Source organism: Sus scrofa, chromosome 9, assembly GCF_000003025.6.
Source record: "Sus scrofa isolate TJ Tabasco breed Duroc chromosome 9, Sscrofa11.1, whole genome shotgun sequence".
Lineage (NCBI taxonomy): Eukaryota > Metazoa > Chordata > Mammalia > Artiodactyla > Suidae > Sus > Sus scrofa.
In genome coordinates this window covers 120,904,823-120,920,120 of record NC_010451.4, presented here as the reverse complement: position 1 = coordinate 120,920,120, position 15,298 = coordinate 120,904,823, and the positions used below count along the sequence as shown (strand labels likewise).

General features: G+C 39.3%; 1 protein-coding gene across 8 annotated transcripts in view; it reads left to right on the top strand.

The window, feature by feature from the left end:
* The window catches only part of ABL2 (ABL proto-oncogene 2, non-receptor tyrosine kinase), a 95,834-nt gene that overhangs the window by 64,604 nt on the left and 15,932 nt on the right, over positions 1 to 15,298 (top strand). For 4 of the 8 annotated variants that reach the window (XM_003482731.4, XM_005667790.3, XM_003357551.5 and 1 more), the window contains exons 2-8: positions 1,464 to 1,526; positions 3,111 to 3,281; positions 7,486 to 7,781; positions 10,921 to 11,193; positions 12,466 to 12,550; positions 13,742 to 13,919; positions 14,525 to 14,709. In XM_003482731.4, the coding sequence (XP_003482779.2) occupies positions 1,464 to 1,526; positions 3,111 to 3,281; positions 7,486 to 7,781; positions 10,921 to 11,193; positions 12,466 to 12,550; positions 13,742 to 13,919; positions 14,525 to 14,709 (1,251 nt within the window). The remainder of the gene's footprint in view (positions 1 to 1,463; positions 1,527 to 3,110; positions 3,282 to 7,485; positions 7,782 to 10,920; positions 11,194 to 12,465; positions 12,551 to 13,741; positions 13,920 to 14,524; positions 14,710 to 15,298) is intronic. The other 4 variants (XM_003482730.4, XM_003482732.4, XM_005667791.3 and 1 more) reach the window with 1 other exon arrangement.

Sequence of the window (15,298 nt, the reverse complement as noted above, 5' to 3'; positions counted from 1 at the left end):
CTCTGAGACTAGGTTTTTTTTTTTTTTTTTTTTTTTTTTTTTTTTTGATAGTCTAAATAATGATATTTTAGTGATTTTTTAAATCTTTGTATTCTGAAGCCCAATGTGGTGCCTAGTGTTTAGTAGATGTTCACTGAAATTATTAGTTTTGTAAATCTTAAATGTTTAATATATTGGGTTTCACAAAGTAAGGTAGAAATGTATGTTGTTTGCTGTTTGGGGGCCTGATAGGGTTTAAGAGTTGGCTTCAGTGTCTGTTTAATTACTGTTTCTGACTTTGTAGCACAAGAGTTCTTATTATCCTTGATTTTTTTTGTTGTTGTTGATTTTTGTTCTCTTCTAATTTCAAACAAGGGGGACTTTTTTTTACCTAAAAAGAAGGAAATATACTTAAACTGTTTGATAATCGTTAAGCTGAGAAATAATTATAAAACATTGTAGTGTGTGAACAGTATCACTGGCAAGAAACATTTATTATTGTGGATCATGTGATATTCAATATAGAATCTAAAAAAAAATTTAGAATACTCTCTGTACTTCTTTTTGGCAGTTCTTTTCATTTAAGGAAGTAGCCCAATGCAAATTCTGCTAGAGCAGATGATTTTTCATTAGAACAAAGAAAAACATAATACATGTGACCAGTATTTTGGTGATGCTAATTCGTTACCTCAGTTTATAATAAACTGTTTCTAATTGCTACAATTCTGTATTTAAGCGAGGAGCAAGATATCTGTTTCAGATTAACTCTTCAGGACATGTGGATATGTGTTTAGGTTTGTTCTAACATTCTTAATGTACAATAATTTAATTAGCTGTGAAATTTAAAAAATTCTTTTTAAGAGGTAGGTAGAAGGAATGTGATGAAGTAAACTGTTAGGAGAACATCCAACCTACAAAAGGAATTTCTGTCTTTATCACGTAGATAATTTTGAGGCCATTTAAAAAACATTGGTTAATGCTGTTTTAAATTTAAAAGACATGTTTCCTCTCACCTATATTTTTGTGTAATTTGGTCATTCATTCAGTCAGCAATTATTGAATAATACTCTGTGACTCCTGCTAGAAAAAAGACAGTTCTTATGTCAAGGAGCACATTGTGACGTTGGGGAAACAAAATAAGTGTATTATAAAGATAAAGGTAGGAGGTATTAATGCAGAAAATGTAATGCTTTTGAGAGCACAGAGAGGGGGAGCATGTGAGGCTTCCAAGGGGAGGTTATATTGGAGTCAAGTGTTATAAAGTGAATAGAAGTCAGCCAGTCCAAAAAAACTCACATTTGAGATAGGCAGGACTCCGCAACAAAGGTAAAAACCTAGGAAGCATCATTGTATATTATATATTCAGGCTTAAAATTAGAGGTGTCGAGAGACCTCGAAGGCCATATTGAAGAGATTTTAGCTTGATGGTGACTGTTGAAGAATCTTAAGAAGAGTGACATGGTCAAATTTTTGTTTTAAAATAGATCACTTTGCCAGCTGTGTGGAGGATGGATTTGAGGGAGACAAGACTGGAGGCAGTAGTCCAGGTGAGAGACGATGGGCATCTGAACTAAGGCATTGGCAGTAGAAATGGAGAGAAGGGAATGGATTGGGAAAGAGATGAATCCCCAGTTCAAAGTTTTTTTCTTCATATATGATAAAACCAAGTTTAAATTTAAAGTGAGTGGAAGAAGAGAGAGACATACTAGAAAAATATTGTTATATGACATAGGCAGTTGAATAGTGGCAGATAGCCACTAAAAAGTTTTTGGTGATTAAGAAAATTGCTGCTGGAGTTCCCATCTTGGTGCAGCAGAATCAAATCACACTAGGAACCACGAGGTTTTGGCTTTGATCCCTGGCCTCACTCAGTGGGTTGGGGATCCAGCGTTGCCATGAGCTGTGGTGTGGGTTGCAGGTGCGGCTGGGATCTGGTGTTGCTGTGGCTGTGGTGTGGGCCGGCAGCTAGAGCTCCGATTGGACCCCTAGCCTGGGAACCTCCATATACCGTGGGCAGCCCTAAACCCCCAGCAAAAAAAAAAAAAAAAAAAAAAAAAAAAAAAAAAAAGAAAGAAAGAAAATTGCTGCTGGAAGAGCATTGTATTTTTTTGTATAAACCTCCAGAGCTATGAGAAGCAGGTGATCTTTAACTAGGTTGGTATAGGGATCACATGTTTATGTAGTATGACTAAATTTAGGACCATAAAGCCTTGAGGAAGAATCTGGGTCTTCCAAGACTTCAACCATTATGTATGATAGAAACTCAATAAATCATATCTGTTGCTTTCAGTATTGTCTAGAGCCCTAATTAAGTTACAGATATTTTACAAAAATATACCATCTAGGAAAAAAAATAAAAGTCTTTTTTCATTAAAATAATTAACAATTGAAAGCTGTTATGTCAGACAGTGCATGATAACACAAAGGCATTTTGGGATGCCAAGAATATTTTGTATTAAACCATGGATAAATAGGTAATTTTGGGATTTTTTTTCCCTAAAAGCACTATTTCTGGAGATCCCTGGCCCAGGAACTTCCATATGCTGTGGAGGTGGGGGTGGTGTCTGCAAAATAAAAATAAAAACATTTCTATAATTTCTAATCTAAATGGAGGGTCTGGATTAATGCAATCTGAACATATTCCTTAAAATCTGTTCTTTGCTACAGTTTGTTATATATGGAGAGAGTAAGGAAAGAAGAATATCTTGGGAGGACTTATAAAGTAGAACTATCCCTTCTTAAAATCGCCATCACCTAGACAAATATCTTGTGTGTTTTATAAAACAAATTGCCATTTCTTTTTGAGATTTCTTTTTTCATTTTGAGGAAACTGCTTTTCCTATTTATTTATTTCTGATTTTGATTAATGCATGTAAATCACAACTAAATGCTCATTTTGTGTTCTTTTCTCTATCTTGTTGTATTTTCAACAAGTAGACTTCTTTCCTGCCTAAGAGATAGTGCCATTTGCTCATTCTTCATGACTCTACAACTGTGTGTACAGTTTTGTTCCACCCTGGAGCCATCAGTAACTGCAGGCAGCTTAAATATTGTGTATGCACTGAATTCAAATGAATTTCCAACTCTTGGACTTACTGTGAACTGTTTTTTTTTTTTTTAATGTCTTTCAGAAGCCTTGCACCGCCCCTATGGTTGTGATGTTGAACCCCAAGCCCTGAATGAAGCCATCAGGTGGAGCTCTAAGGAGAACTTGCTTGGAGCCACTGAGAGTGACCCCAATCTCTTTGTTGCACTTTATGATTTTGTAGCAAGTGGTGATAACACACTTAGTATCACTAAAGGTGAGCTTCTGTGTAACATCCTCTCACTTGACTTTTTATTAGTGGTTAAGAAATAAAGAGTTCTAGTCTAGATTCTGCCTCTGACTAAAATTAGCCAGGCAATTTGGGCCCAGATACTTTTGGTTCATTGTCTTTTTCTTTTTAACCTGTGCATGGGTTAATCTACTTTATAGGGTCTTTATTAAGGATAAAATGAGATAAATTGCTTTAGAAAAAACACCACCCAATATATAAAGTTTACTCATTCTCAGAATTCTGTGTAATATGCCAGTATTCATCTGCCACAAGGTAAGGCTCACTGTTCACGTCTAATTCTCCTTTTTTTTTTTTTTTTTTTTGCTGCGCTCTCAACAAGTGGAAGTCCCCCAACCAGGGATCAAACCTGTGCCATAGTAGTGACCCAAGCCACTGCAGGGGCAGTGCCAGATCCTTAACTGGCTGTGCTGCAGGAGAACTCCATGTACCCTTCTTCTCACTCAGCTCCGGCTAACTAAGAGGAGTCGTGTTGCCAGACCCCAGTGGTACTCAGAGTGTTGTTCCTGTACTGCCTGCCTGTCTGAGAACTGTTGGTTACTAGTCTGTGCTGAGATTAAGAACTTGTACCCAGGAGTTCTGTTGTGGCTCAGTGGTAACGAACCCAACTCGTATCTAGGAGGATGCAGGTTTGATCCCTGGCCTTGCTCAGTTGGTTAAGGATCTGTCGTTGCTGTGAGCCGTGATGTAGGTCACAGACATGGCTCAGGTCTGGTGTTGCTGTGGTGTAGGCCAGCAGCTGCAGTTCCAGTTTGACCCCTACCCCTAAAACAAACAAAAAACTTGCACCCCAAACTGCATTGCCAAGTACACTATTATTTACTTAAGCTGACATTTTCTTTTTTGGAACAAGACTTTGAGCATGGAGAAAGTAGTCCACTGATTCATATTCTGGCACATTCTTATCTTTTTGTGGACCTGCTTTTGAGTGGCACTGACCTTAGACAACTTATCTCTCATTTGTGTTTATTTGGGTCAGTGAAATCTCTAGTAGGAAGGGTATCTATTATAGTTACACTCTTAGGAGAGTAAGTAGTTCATTTCAGTAGTAAATTCTTGTGAGAGGGAACATTAAGAGCATGACCAGGTGAAATCATCCTTTTTTTTCTTTTTTTTTTTTGGTCTTGTTTTAGGGCCACACCCATGGCATATGGAGAGTCCCAGGCTAGGGATCGAATCAGTGCTGTAGCTGCCGGCCTACACCACAGCCACAACAATGCCAGATGCAAGCCTCATCTGCGACCTACACCACAGCTCCCAGCAACACCAGATCCTTAACCCACTGAGTGAGGCCAGGGATTGTACCTGCGTCCTCATGGATACTAGTCAGATTGCTTTCTGCTGAGCCATGAAGGGAACTCCCATTATTGGTTTTTTGAACAAGGACAGAAGATGTGGAACTTTCATGAGAAAGAAATAGGAGTGTGGAACATTCTCGTTGTATACGTCAGTTGGATTGCTGATCTCATGAAAGCTTTCTACTGGGAAATAACATGTTTCCGCATAATTTTTTACTAAATGAAATTGTAACAGGTGATTATTTGTCAGACATATTTTTTATTTGTAAAGTTCAGAATAAGTTATTAAAATGGGAGTAGATATACCACATTGAGAAGACAGGTCTCTACTCAAGCAATGTTACCCTTAAATAAAATTTTTATATATATCATTTTTTAAAATCCAGCCAGATTCAGCAAAAGCAGAAATCCTTAAAACTGAATTTCTCAAACTGGGGTATAGGGCATCCCAACGTGGGTTTAATGGTGTGTATACATGTGCCAGGAGATTTCAGAGGTGCAGGAAAAGTAAAATTATCTTCTGGTGTCAGTTTACTTAACGATTTTGGGTAGTTGTGGGGGTGGGGGAGAGGTGCAGGTGGCAGAATGGTGATGGTGTTTGCATGTGTGTGGAAGAGTGTGTTCTATGCATTGGAGGTAAAATTTTACACACAGTTTTAGGATAAAATAAGGGACTTCAGAGGCAGATAGTCTTCAGTGGTAGATAGTCTCTGGGCTACAACACACTCTTTTACCTTTAGATGCTTCAGTAGAGGAGTTGGGAAGTGATGACTCAGAATATTCTTTCCTAGAGGTAATTTTCATGTCAGTATTTTCCAGGGTAACTCAGTCACTAAGGAAACATTGATTCATCATTTACCAGTTATGGCAACCACTAGTATGCAGCTCCAGAAGTGGGATTACCTTTATCTTAAGGCCAGCAGTGATTTCTCTCAAAACCTATGAAATGCCAGGTTTTTAATCCAGGTTCTTAATAATATAAAATGATATCATGCTAAAACTATTTTATTTTAAAAGATGAGAAAATATATTAAAAATAAAGCAGCAGCACTTATTTTAGTTTCTTCTTCGAAGATGCTATTTTGTTTGAATTAAAAAGGCAAAGTCGTCCCAGGATTCCTCTGGCAGTAGAGTAATTTCGGTTTCCATGGTACTCAAAACTTCTGGAGTGGAAAATTCTCCTCCTGCCAAAAAGGGAAAGACAAATAACTGAAAATCTAGGGTGTTTCGTTTTATCCAGATTATGATGACCTGTCCTTTTTAGTTCTTTGTAAGGAAGCAATAATGATGTATTTAGTAAGGAACTTAGCCACTACTTCCCATTCTCTTGGAGGATTAGACCAACATGTCTTACTTAGCTTTTCTAGTAGCACTAAGATTTTTCTTCCCTGCAGGTATGATTGGGAATATTTATCAACACACTTGCACAGACACTCCTATCTACCTGTACACACAGACACTCACACACATATGCATGTGCATGTACTTACGTTTTTGCTCATTGAATGTCTCACATCCAGGGGTCTTGGGTGAGATAATCAGGGATAATTCAAAGTTATCCCATGCTAAACATTTCTGTAGACCACTGAAAAAAGTTAGATGGCTGCCAGAATAATATTTGAGTTTTTCCTCAACAGTCTTTGCCTGATAACTACTGGGCCATGTGCTTTTGATTGATCTGGCTTTCTTCCTCCTCCTGCCACTCAGAAGTGGATGTGAACTCTCTAGGAAGCTTGCCTCTCTCAGATATGGGGGCCTAACACCTTAGGATTCTTTAAATTAGCATTTATTACAAGTGATATCTCTTTTATCTCCCCTGTCTTGTTTGCGCTGCAAGTATAGGGGCAGGATGTACGTTTAAGGGAATCTAAAGTCGATGTGTGCAACTTTATTTATTTACTTATCTATCTTTTTAGGGCCACACCTGCGGCATATGGCAGTTCCCAGGCCAGGGGTCAAATTGGAGCTGCAGCTGCTGGCCTACACCAGTGCCACAGCAGTGCCAGATTCGAAGTTGCGACTGTGACCTACACCACAGCTCACGGCAACACCAGATCCTTAACCCACTGAGTGAGGCCAGTGGCTGCACCTGCGTTCTTATGGATGCTAGTCAGATTCATTTCTGCTGAGCCACGACAGCAACTCCTGTCTGTTTTTTTTACGTTGATGATTTTGTAACCTTGATGCCAACTAAAATTTAGAGGTAACTTTGTATTTCACATGTCTTATCCCTGATCCTTGATTGTTGCTACTCATTGAACCATATATAAGATTCATTCCTTGACAGACTATTTTGAGGAAAAAATGAATTTTATTTTTTGAAGGGTGAGACTGTGTCGTTTTCCAGACATTTGAGTAATTCTATCTTTGCTACCTTAGTTACATACATGGAGGTTCCCCATGGTGTGAAAACCTGTAGGTAACTAACTATGCTTCTTTTGTTTAAGCAACAAACTAAAGATACCAACCAAGCTATGATGACAGCCAAGTTTGTTTTCATTATTTTTAAAAATTTTGTTGGCATAGAAGTTCTTGATTCTTTATTTTTTTAGGGCCTTAGGTGTGGCATAGGAAAGTTCCCAGGCTAGGGGTCGAATCAGCTCTAGCTGCTGGCCTATACCACAGCCACAGCAACGCTGTATCTGAACCGAATCTGTGACCTATACCACAGCTCACGGCAATGCTGGATCCTTAACCTACCAAGCCAGGGATTAAACCTGGGTCCTCTTGGGTACTAGTCAGGATTGTTACTGCTGAGCCACAACAGGAACTCCTTGATTCATTTTTTAGTGAGTTTAAAGTTTGATGGTAGATTGCTTCTGTTGAAATAAAATCTTAACATCTCTTTCACTCTGTGATGACCTCTTGGCCAGGAGAAAAGCTACGAGTCCTTGGTTACAACCAGAATGGTGAGTGGAGTGAAGTTCGCTCTAAGAATGGCCAAGGCTGGGTGCCAAGCAATTACATCACCCCAGTGAACAGCCTGGAAAAACATTCCTGGTACCATGGGCCTGTGTCCCGCAGCGCAGCAGAGTACCTACTCAGCAGTCTGATCAATGGCAGCTTCCTGGTGCGAGAAAGTGAGAGCAGCCCCGGGCAGCTATCAATCTCGCTCAGGTACGAGGGGCGTGTATATCACTACAGGATCAATACCACCACAGATGGCAAGGTAAGACTGGCTGGCAGCCACCTCTAGTATGGACTGGCCATTCTTTAGAAACAATATTCAGAATGACTAAAGAAAAAAAAATTTTTTTTTGGTCTTTTTGCCATTTCTTGGGCCACTTCTGCGGCATATGGAGGTTCCCAGGCTAGGGGTTGAATCAGAGCTGTAGCCACCGGCCTACACCAGAGCCACAGCAACGCGGGATCCAAACCGCATCTGCAAACCACACCACAGCTCACGGCAACGCTGGATCCTTAACCCACTGAGCAAGGCCAGGGATTGAATCCCCAACCCCATGGTTCCTAGTTGGATTTGTTAACCACTGAGCCACGACGGGAACTCCAAGAAAATAGTTTTTATGTCTGACATGAAATAAAATAATCACTGATGTGAATTTGGCATGTTAGAGAGCTTAACTGTTTTCAAAAGGATATGGTAATGGAAATGAAAAACAGTACTGTTAATAGTTCAGTGGTGAGCTGTGTTTGAACATAAAGAATGAAGGAAAGAGAAAGAGGGGTATGAGTTAGCTGTTCTCATCATCACCAGTACACAAATGTGCACATAGACATCCGATACATTGTGTAGATTTTATAAGTTAAACCTTGTGCCTTTGAGAATTATAATAATCTCTACCAGAAAGTTTACAGGGTAAGAAATCAGGCTTCTGAGACTGATGTTGTTCATTAAATGTATGTTCAAATATATAGATCATTTAGTCACCTAGCAGTTTACATGTTGGAAAGACTAGCCATTATAAGAATGGCTGTATAAGAATAGAACTGTTTTACTTTGTAATTGGTAAAGCACAGGCTCATGTCAGTTCTTTTGAACAGTAAATGTAGATTGAATCCATTCTTCCATTCTTTCCCTCTTGGTGATGTGTGTAGTAGGGGAAAAGCACAGGCTCTAGAGCAATTAAATTCGGTGTGCTGGGTAACTCCATCATTTATTAACATTGTGACCTTACTTAGGCCTTGGCTTCCCATCCCATTTTATTGGATTCTTGTGAGGATCAAGTGAGATAATTTCCGTAAAACATAATGGCTGATGAAAAGTAGGAAATGGTAAATTATTAATTTTCTTTTTCTTTTGCATCACCTTACAGACATGTTGTCTTGTGATGAAACCAAATAGAATCAGATAAGTGATGATGTGTAAGAGACTCAGCAGATCGACTTCTGGTTGTACACCCAATAGAAACAAGTGCTTATGTGTACAGAAGACAAGTATGAGAATGTTATATCAGGAGTTCCCTGGTGGCCTAGTGGTTAAGGATCCAGCATTGTTACTGCTATGGTTCGGGTCACTGCTATGGTGTGGGTTTGATACGCGGCCTGGGAACTTCCACATGCTGCAGTTGTGGCCAAAAAAAGTACAATATTCATATCAGTACTGTTTGTAGTGGCCAGAAACTAGAAGTACCCAGCTGTCAACAGCAGTAGAATGAACTAATAAATTGTGGTATATTCACAAAATGGCGTCAGAGACAGCAACAAATGGAGTCACACCATAGGTATTGTTTTGTGTCAGCTTTCTTTAACTCAACTTTTTATTATGTATTAATTTATTTTTCTTTTTAGGGCTGCATCTGCGGCTTATGAAGGTTCCCAGACTAGGGGTCCAATCAGAGCTATAGCTGTTGGCCTTCGCCACAGCAAAACAGATTAGAGGTGCGTCTGTGACATACCCCATAGCTCACAGCAATGCCGGATCCTTAACCCACTGAGTGAGGCCAGGGATAGAACGCGAAACCTCATGGTTCCTAGTTGGATTCATTTATGTTGTGCCATGACAGGAACTCCTCACTCAACTGTTTAAAATTGTGATAAAGTTCATATATCATACCACAAAATTCACAATTTCAAGTGGACAATTCAGTGGTTTTTAACATATTCACTGGTTGTCCAACTACTACCACTGTCTAACTGCAGAACATTTTAATGAGCCCACAAAGAAACCTATACCCATTAGCAGTAATTCACCCTCCCCTCATCCCCTGACAATCACTAACCCCTTCCATAGATTCACCTTTGGCAGGGGTCAGCAAGTTTTTCTAGAGGGCCAGACAGTAAATACTTGAGGCTCATAGCCATACCTTCTCTGTCATTACTCAGATGAACTGCAATAATGAGAAAGCAGCCACAGACAATGCATTAACAAATGAGTGTGTCTGTATCCCAATAAAGTTTTATTAACAAAAGCAGGCAGTTGGTGGGTCATAGTTTTTTCTGATTGTGTAGCATACCTCTACAAACCATATCATTTGTATAGGTGGGGTTCACAAGCAGACAGAGCTAATCTAAGGTGTTAGAAGTCAGCACATGGGGTAAATAGCAGGGGGGAGGGCACAAGAGAGCCTTCTGGGGTGCTGGTAGTACTATAATCCTCTGTGTGGGAGCTGTTTTTACTTGGGTAAGTTCACTTAATAAAAAATCATCAATTCTCTGTTTATTGTACACTCTTCTGTATATACTAGAAGTTCCTTTTGTGAAAAAATAAACTCACTTAGGAGATAAGGCCCAACGGGTGCTTGCTATTTAATTTTATACTTCTTACTGCCTATCATAAATTAACTGTTTTGTTAGCAACTCTCTGAGATAAAATTGTGGCCTTTTCTTTTTAAATGACCTAGACACGCAAAAGCGTATCTTAATGAAATAAAAATGAGAAAATGTTTGAATGCCCTTGCACTATCAAAAAAAAAAAAAAAAAAAAGGAAATCGATGGTTTTCAAATTATGTTCTAAGCCAGATTCTGAGGTGGTATTTCATAAACTTTTATAGGAAGCCAGTCCCCTCTTAGCTATTTTAATCAATGCGTCTCTTCTTTTATCTTATATATTCAGGTTTTTTAGTCCTTTTTTTGCTTAAAAATATTTGAAGACCAGTGATCTTGATGATCAAGAGAGAGGTTTTGGAGGCTTCACTCCCCCTGCCCACCCTCAAGACTAGAACTACTTTAGGAATCATAGGAAGAGTGGTTTAAATGAGATTAAACTGGAGTTCTGTTTCCCCTTTGCCATCATGGTTTAATTCCTAAATTTACCTCAAGAAGATAATGCCTTATCATCTTATCTTGAGATCCGTGAAATAATGACTCCTTTTTGGTTGGTGTAGCTTTTCTCTATTCTCCTCATCAGGTGTATGTAACTGCTGAGAGCCGCTTTAGCACCTTGGCCGAGCTTGTTCACCATCACTCAACAGTGGCTGATGGGCTCGTGACAACACTACACTACCCAGCACCCAAGTGTAATAAGCCTACCGTGTATGGTGTGTCCCCCATCCATGACAAATGGGAAATGGAACGAACAGATATTACCATGAAGCACAAACTTGGGGGTGGTCAGTATGGAGAGGTTTACGTTGGCGTCTGGAAGAAATACAGCCTTACTGTTGCTGTGAAAACGCTGAAGGTGGGTTGCTGAGAATTACAGTTCTCAGGCATCTTTTTCTTGTGTGCTGAATCACTTGGAAATAGCAGCATGCCTTTCTTTAACTTCGGGGCTTTCCACCCACGGGTGCCAAGCACATCAGCAAACTGTGATGATTAACCACGGGTGCTGTTGCTGACAATGCGGGGGCAACTTATTCACTGCAATGCAGTGAAACCCACAGATGGAGAAGGTTTGTCTCTGGAGGCTGTTGATGTAGATCTTAGTGGGAGGTTAGATGCATGTTGTAAGTTGTAAAAACAGAACAAACTGTTTTACTTCCTCAGAACAACCCCTGCTGGACACAATTCTTCATGCACTGTGAGAGAATGATGGGTTCTCTCTTTCTTATTCTGTCCTTTTTCTCTCTGCTGCTATTTCCTCCCTTATCCCTGAGATTAGACCACTTCTTGGTTGTTGTTTTTTTGTTGTTGTTCTTATTTTTTTGTCTCTTCAGGGCTGCACCTGCGGCATATGGAAGTTCCCAGGCTAGGGGTCCAGTCAGAGCTGAAGCCACCGGCCTACGCCACAGCAACGCGGGATCCGAGCTTCGTCTGCAACCTACACCACAGCTCATGGCAATGCTGGATCCTTAACCCATTGAGCGAGGCCAGGGATCACGAGCCGCGTCCTTATAGGTACCTAGTCAGGTTCATTAACCGCTGAGCCACCACGGGAACTCCGACCACTTCTTGTTCTTAATGTTCACAGATATCTTTTTCCTGATGCTACCCTTTCTCTCCTTTAAGCATCCTGGTATCAAATTATACATTTTGTCACTCACTCCATTCTCTCAAGATTCTTTCATATGCCTCAATAGCTTTGTCATGTCACTTGTAAGGACTGCTCTTCACCTATCAATAGTAGTCTGTTTTTGTTTTTTTAGCAAGTATTTATTGAGTGCTTTTTCTGAGTGTGTGAAACAATATTCATAGTCTTGCAAACATGCCTTGCTCCTTAAGGAATTTGTTAGGAAGACAGCTGACTGTTCTGTACCTTTCAGTTGTGATAGGACATGATTGATGAATTTTACTCCACCCCACAAAATTTTGTATAGTTTAAAATAATGAATAAATTTAAGTAGACATTTTTCTTGGAGGATATTATGTTGTGATAAAACTTCCTGAAGTAAATGCTGAAATAGTCAAAAGATATTCCCTTTTCTGAAATTTTAGGATTGTGAGTTGACTCAAATGATTAAGATGGGGGCTTGTCCCTGCCCTCTTTTTCTTTCTTATCTTTCCACCTTTCTAGGAGGATACTATGGAGGTGGAGGAATTCCTAAAAGAAGCTGCAGTGATGAAAGAAATCAAGCATCCTAATCTGGTACAACTATTAGGTAAGGGAGCTTTCCTGAACCATAACTTTCCTCAAAGATGCTTGTCCCCCAACCCCCTATTAACTCCAAATCCTTCTTTTGAATCACTGTGGGTGGAAGCTCCCAGTACAAATCTACTTCTTTAAATGACTTTAATCAGCAGTCTCTGTATTTAAAAATTACCCAAGAAGCAGTAACCTGGATTGATTGCAGTATATATGAAACTGCACAGCCTGTGGTAATTGCCCTGGATCCAAAGTTCAAAATCATTCCAAGTGATACTAAACCAAAAACGGTCACAAAATAGTTTTACAAAATAAAGAGATACTAAGCAAAGGACTGCTGAAAATAAACAGATTAAAAATTGTGACCATCCATCAGTTTGCCTTTACAAGCAGAAAGTGCCATCAATAGACTGCTATCTTACGTGTTTGGGTCACAGAAAAACCGTTGACTAAAACCATTGCTTTTTAAAAAATAGGGTCAGTTTCTTTGGATGTTCAAATTGAGCCAAACCATCCCAAAGGAAATAGATTCTTTTGGTTCTTGATAAGTTATCTGCCATGTGTTAGTGGAATCCTTGATTGTGGAAATAGTCAGAATCTTTTTACAAAGTATTATTACAGACCGGGCTCACATACAGGCTTTACCACATGCACAGTTGCTGTTACTTTTAGGTAAACATGGGCAGCATGCAGTTGAGGATGGGGATTATGTAGGCATGTACAGAACTCTAGATGTGTTGGTAGTCCTGACCCCGTGTGGAATTAGAACAAGCAACTCTGCTTTTGCCAAATAGGCACTTACTCAAAATGGATATGAATTTCCAGAGAATGATAGAATGAGAACAGAGTCCCTTATCAACTAGCTTATATCATTTTTAGGGAATATGATGGCAAGACGGGAAAAGATTACTGCTGAACTAGACTTTAAAAATTGTCAATTATTCTTGAAGTTCCTGCTGTGGCACAGTGGGTTAGGAATCTGATTGCAGCAGCTCAGGTCACCGAGGAGGTGAGAGTCTGCTCCTGGCATTGCGCAGTGGGTTAAAGGATCTAGAGTTGCTGCAGCTGTGGTGCAGATTCAGTCCCTGGTCCAGGAACTTCTATATGCCATGGATGTAGCCATTAAAAAATTGTCAGTTTTTCTTGCCAAAGTGGTTTGCAGTGTGTGAATATATACTAATAAAACAAGCTGTATTTGAACTATCAGGTGTATGTACTTTGGAGCCACCATTTTACATTGTGACTGAGTACATGCCTTATGGGAACCTGCTTGATTATCTCCGAGAATGCAACCGAGAAGAGGTAACTGCAGTTGTACTGCTTTACATGGCCACTCAGATTTCTTCTGCAATGGAGTATTTAGAAAAGAAGAATTTCATCCATAGGTGTGTAAAACCTGGTTATTGCTTATGATTAACCATGAAGCTCTCTTGATTGACATGCAAATAAAAGAAAGAATGTGAGAATTTTAGCAAAAATTTTCAGATGACTCAGGAATTTTCTCTTTTACAGGCACCATTGTAATGACATTGCCAATTTATAAACCCTCCTGTTCTCTGATTAAAGTATTAATGCGAGGCCTTTGTTATTCTCAGAAGAGAAAGCTCTTTACTTTGCCCAGGACTATATCCAAGATCCTTTTGCCCCATCTAGTGGCTTAATTTTAAAAATAGCTTTCTGTCCTAGTAATGAACTTACAGCTGTGTAGAAGAGCATCTGTTGCTCACTTCTGAAGCCTATCCCAAGTATTTGTGAATAGGAACCCCTTTTCTGAAGCCTGCTTTATTCTGGCATCACATAACTCCCTCTTGATGGGGATTCTACAAGTGATGTATAATTAGTGGCTTTCTACCATCTTAGTAATTTTCATAAAATACTACCATATCTGTCAGCACTTATCAAACTGTAAGGGAACTGATAATAGAGCATTCATGATCTTTTTCTACAACCACCTGTATGGAATCACATTTTAGAGTTCTCTTTCCCACAGAGATCTTGCAGCTCGTAACTGCCTCGTGGGAGAAAACCATGTGGTAAAAGTGGCTGACTTTGGCTTAAGTAGATTGATGACTGGAGACACCTATACTGCTCATGCTGGAGCCAAATTTCCTATTAAATGGACAGCACCAGAGAGTCTTGCCTACAATACCTTCTCAATTAAATCTGATGTCTGGGGTAAGAGTGAAAGGAACATTTTCCTGTGTGTTATTTTCTTTATAAATAAATACTAAATTCTTTAGAGCTTATCTTTTATATAATCATGTCTTCTGTCTTTACATTCATCCTTCTTTTAGTCATTCAGCAAGCACTTATTAAATACTTAGTATCTGCTAGGCACTTACCATAGAAAGAAATTATAAAGAAGAAAGTTAAAGAAAAAAGTCTCTGCCTGCGGAGCACTCACAATCTAGGTATTATACTGCACTGGAGTAACAATGATCCTCTCTCTATGAAGCTCCCTGTTGTCCACATTAGGCTTTATTGCTTGTTTCTAGAGCACTGTGACACAGAGTAGCAAACTCTTTTCAAGGAAGGCATAATGAAGTTTCATCTAGAATTTGTCTGTGTAACTGATCTTGTTTTTGTTGCCCTGAAAAGCAATGTGATTTAGCAGAGGCTCAGGAAATAGAACAAGTCAGGAAATTTGGATTGTGGACCAATAGAAATACTTGTAGAATTCTTGGTTTTGTTTTTTGTTTTTTCTTGGTCTTGTTTATCAGAAATATCAATTTCAGGAATAACTTGTGACAAAATCAAGGAAATT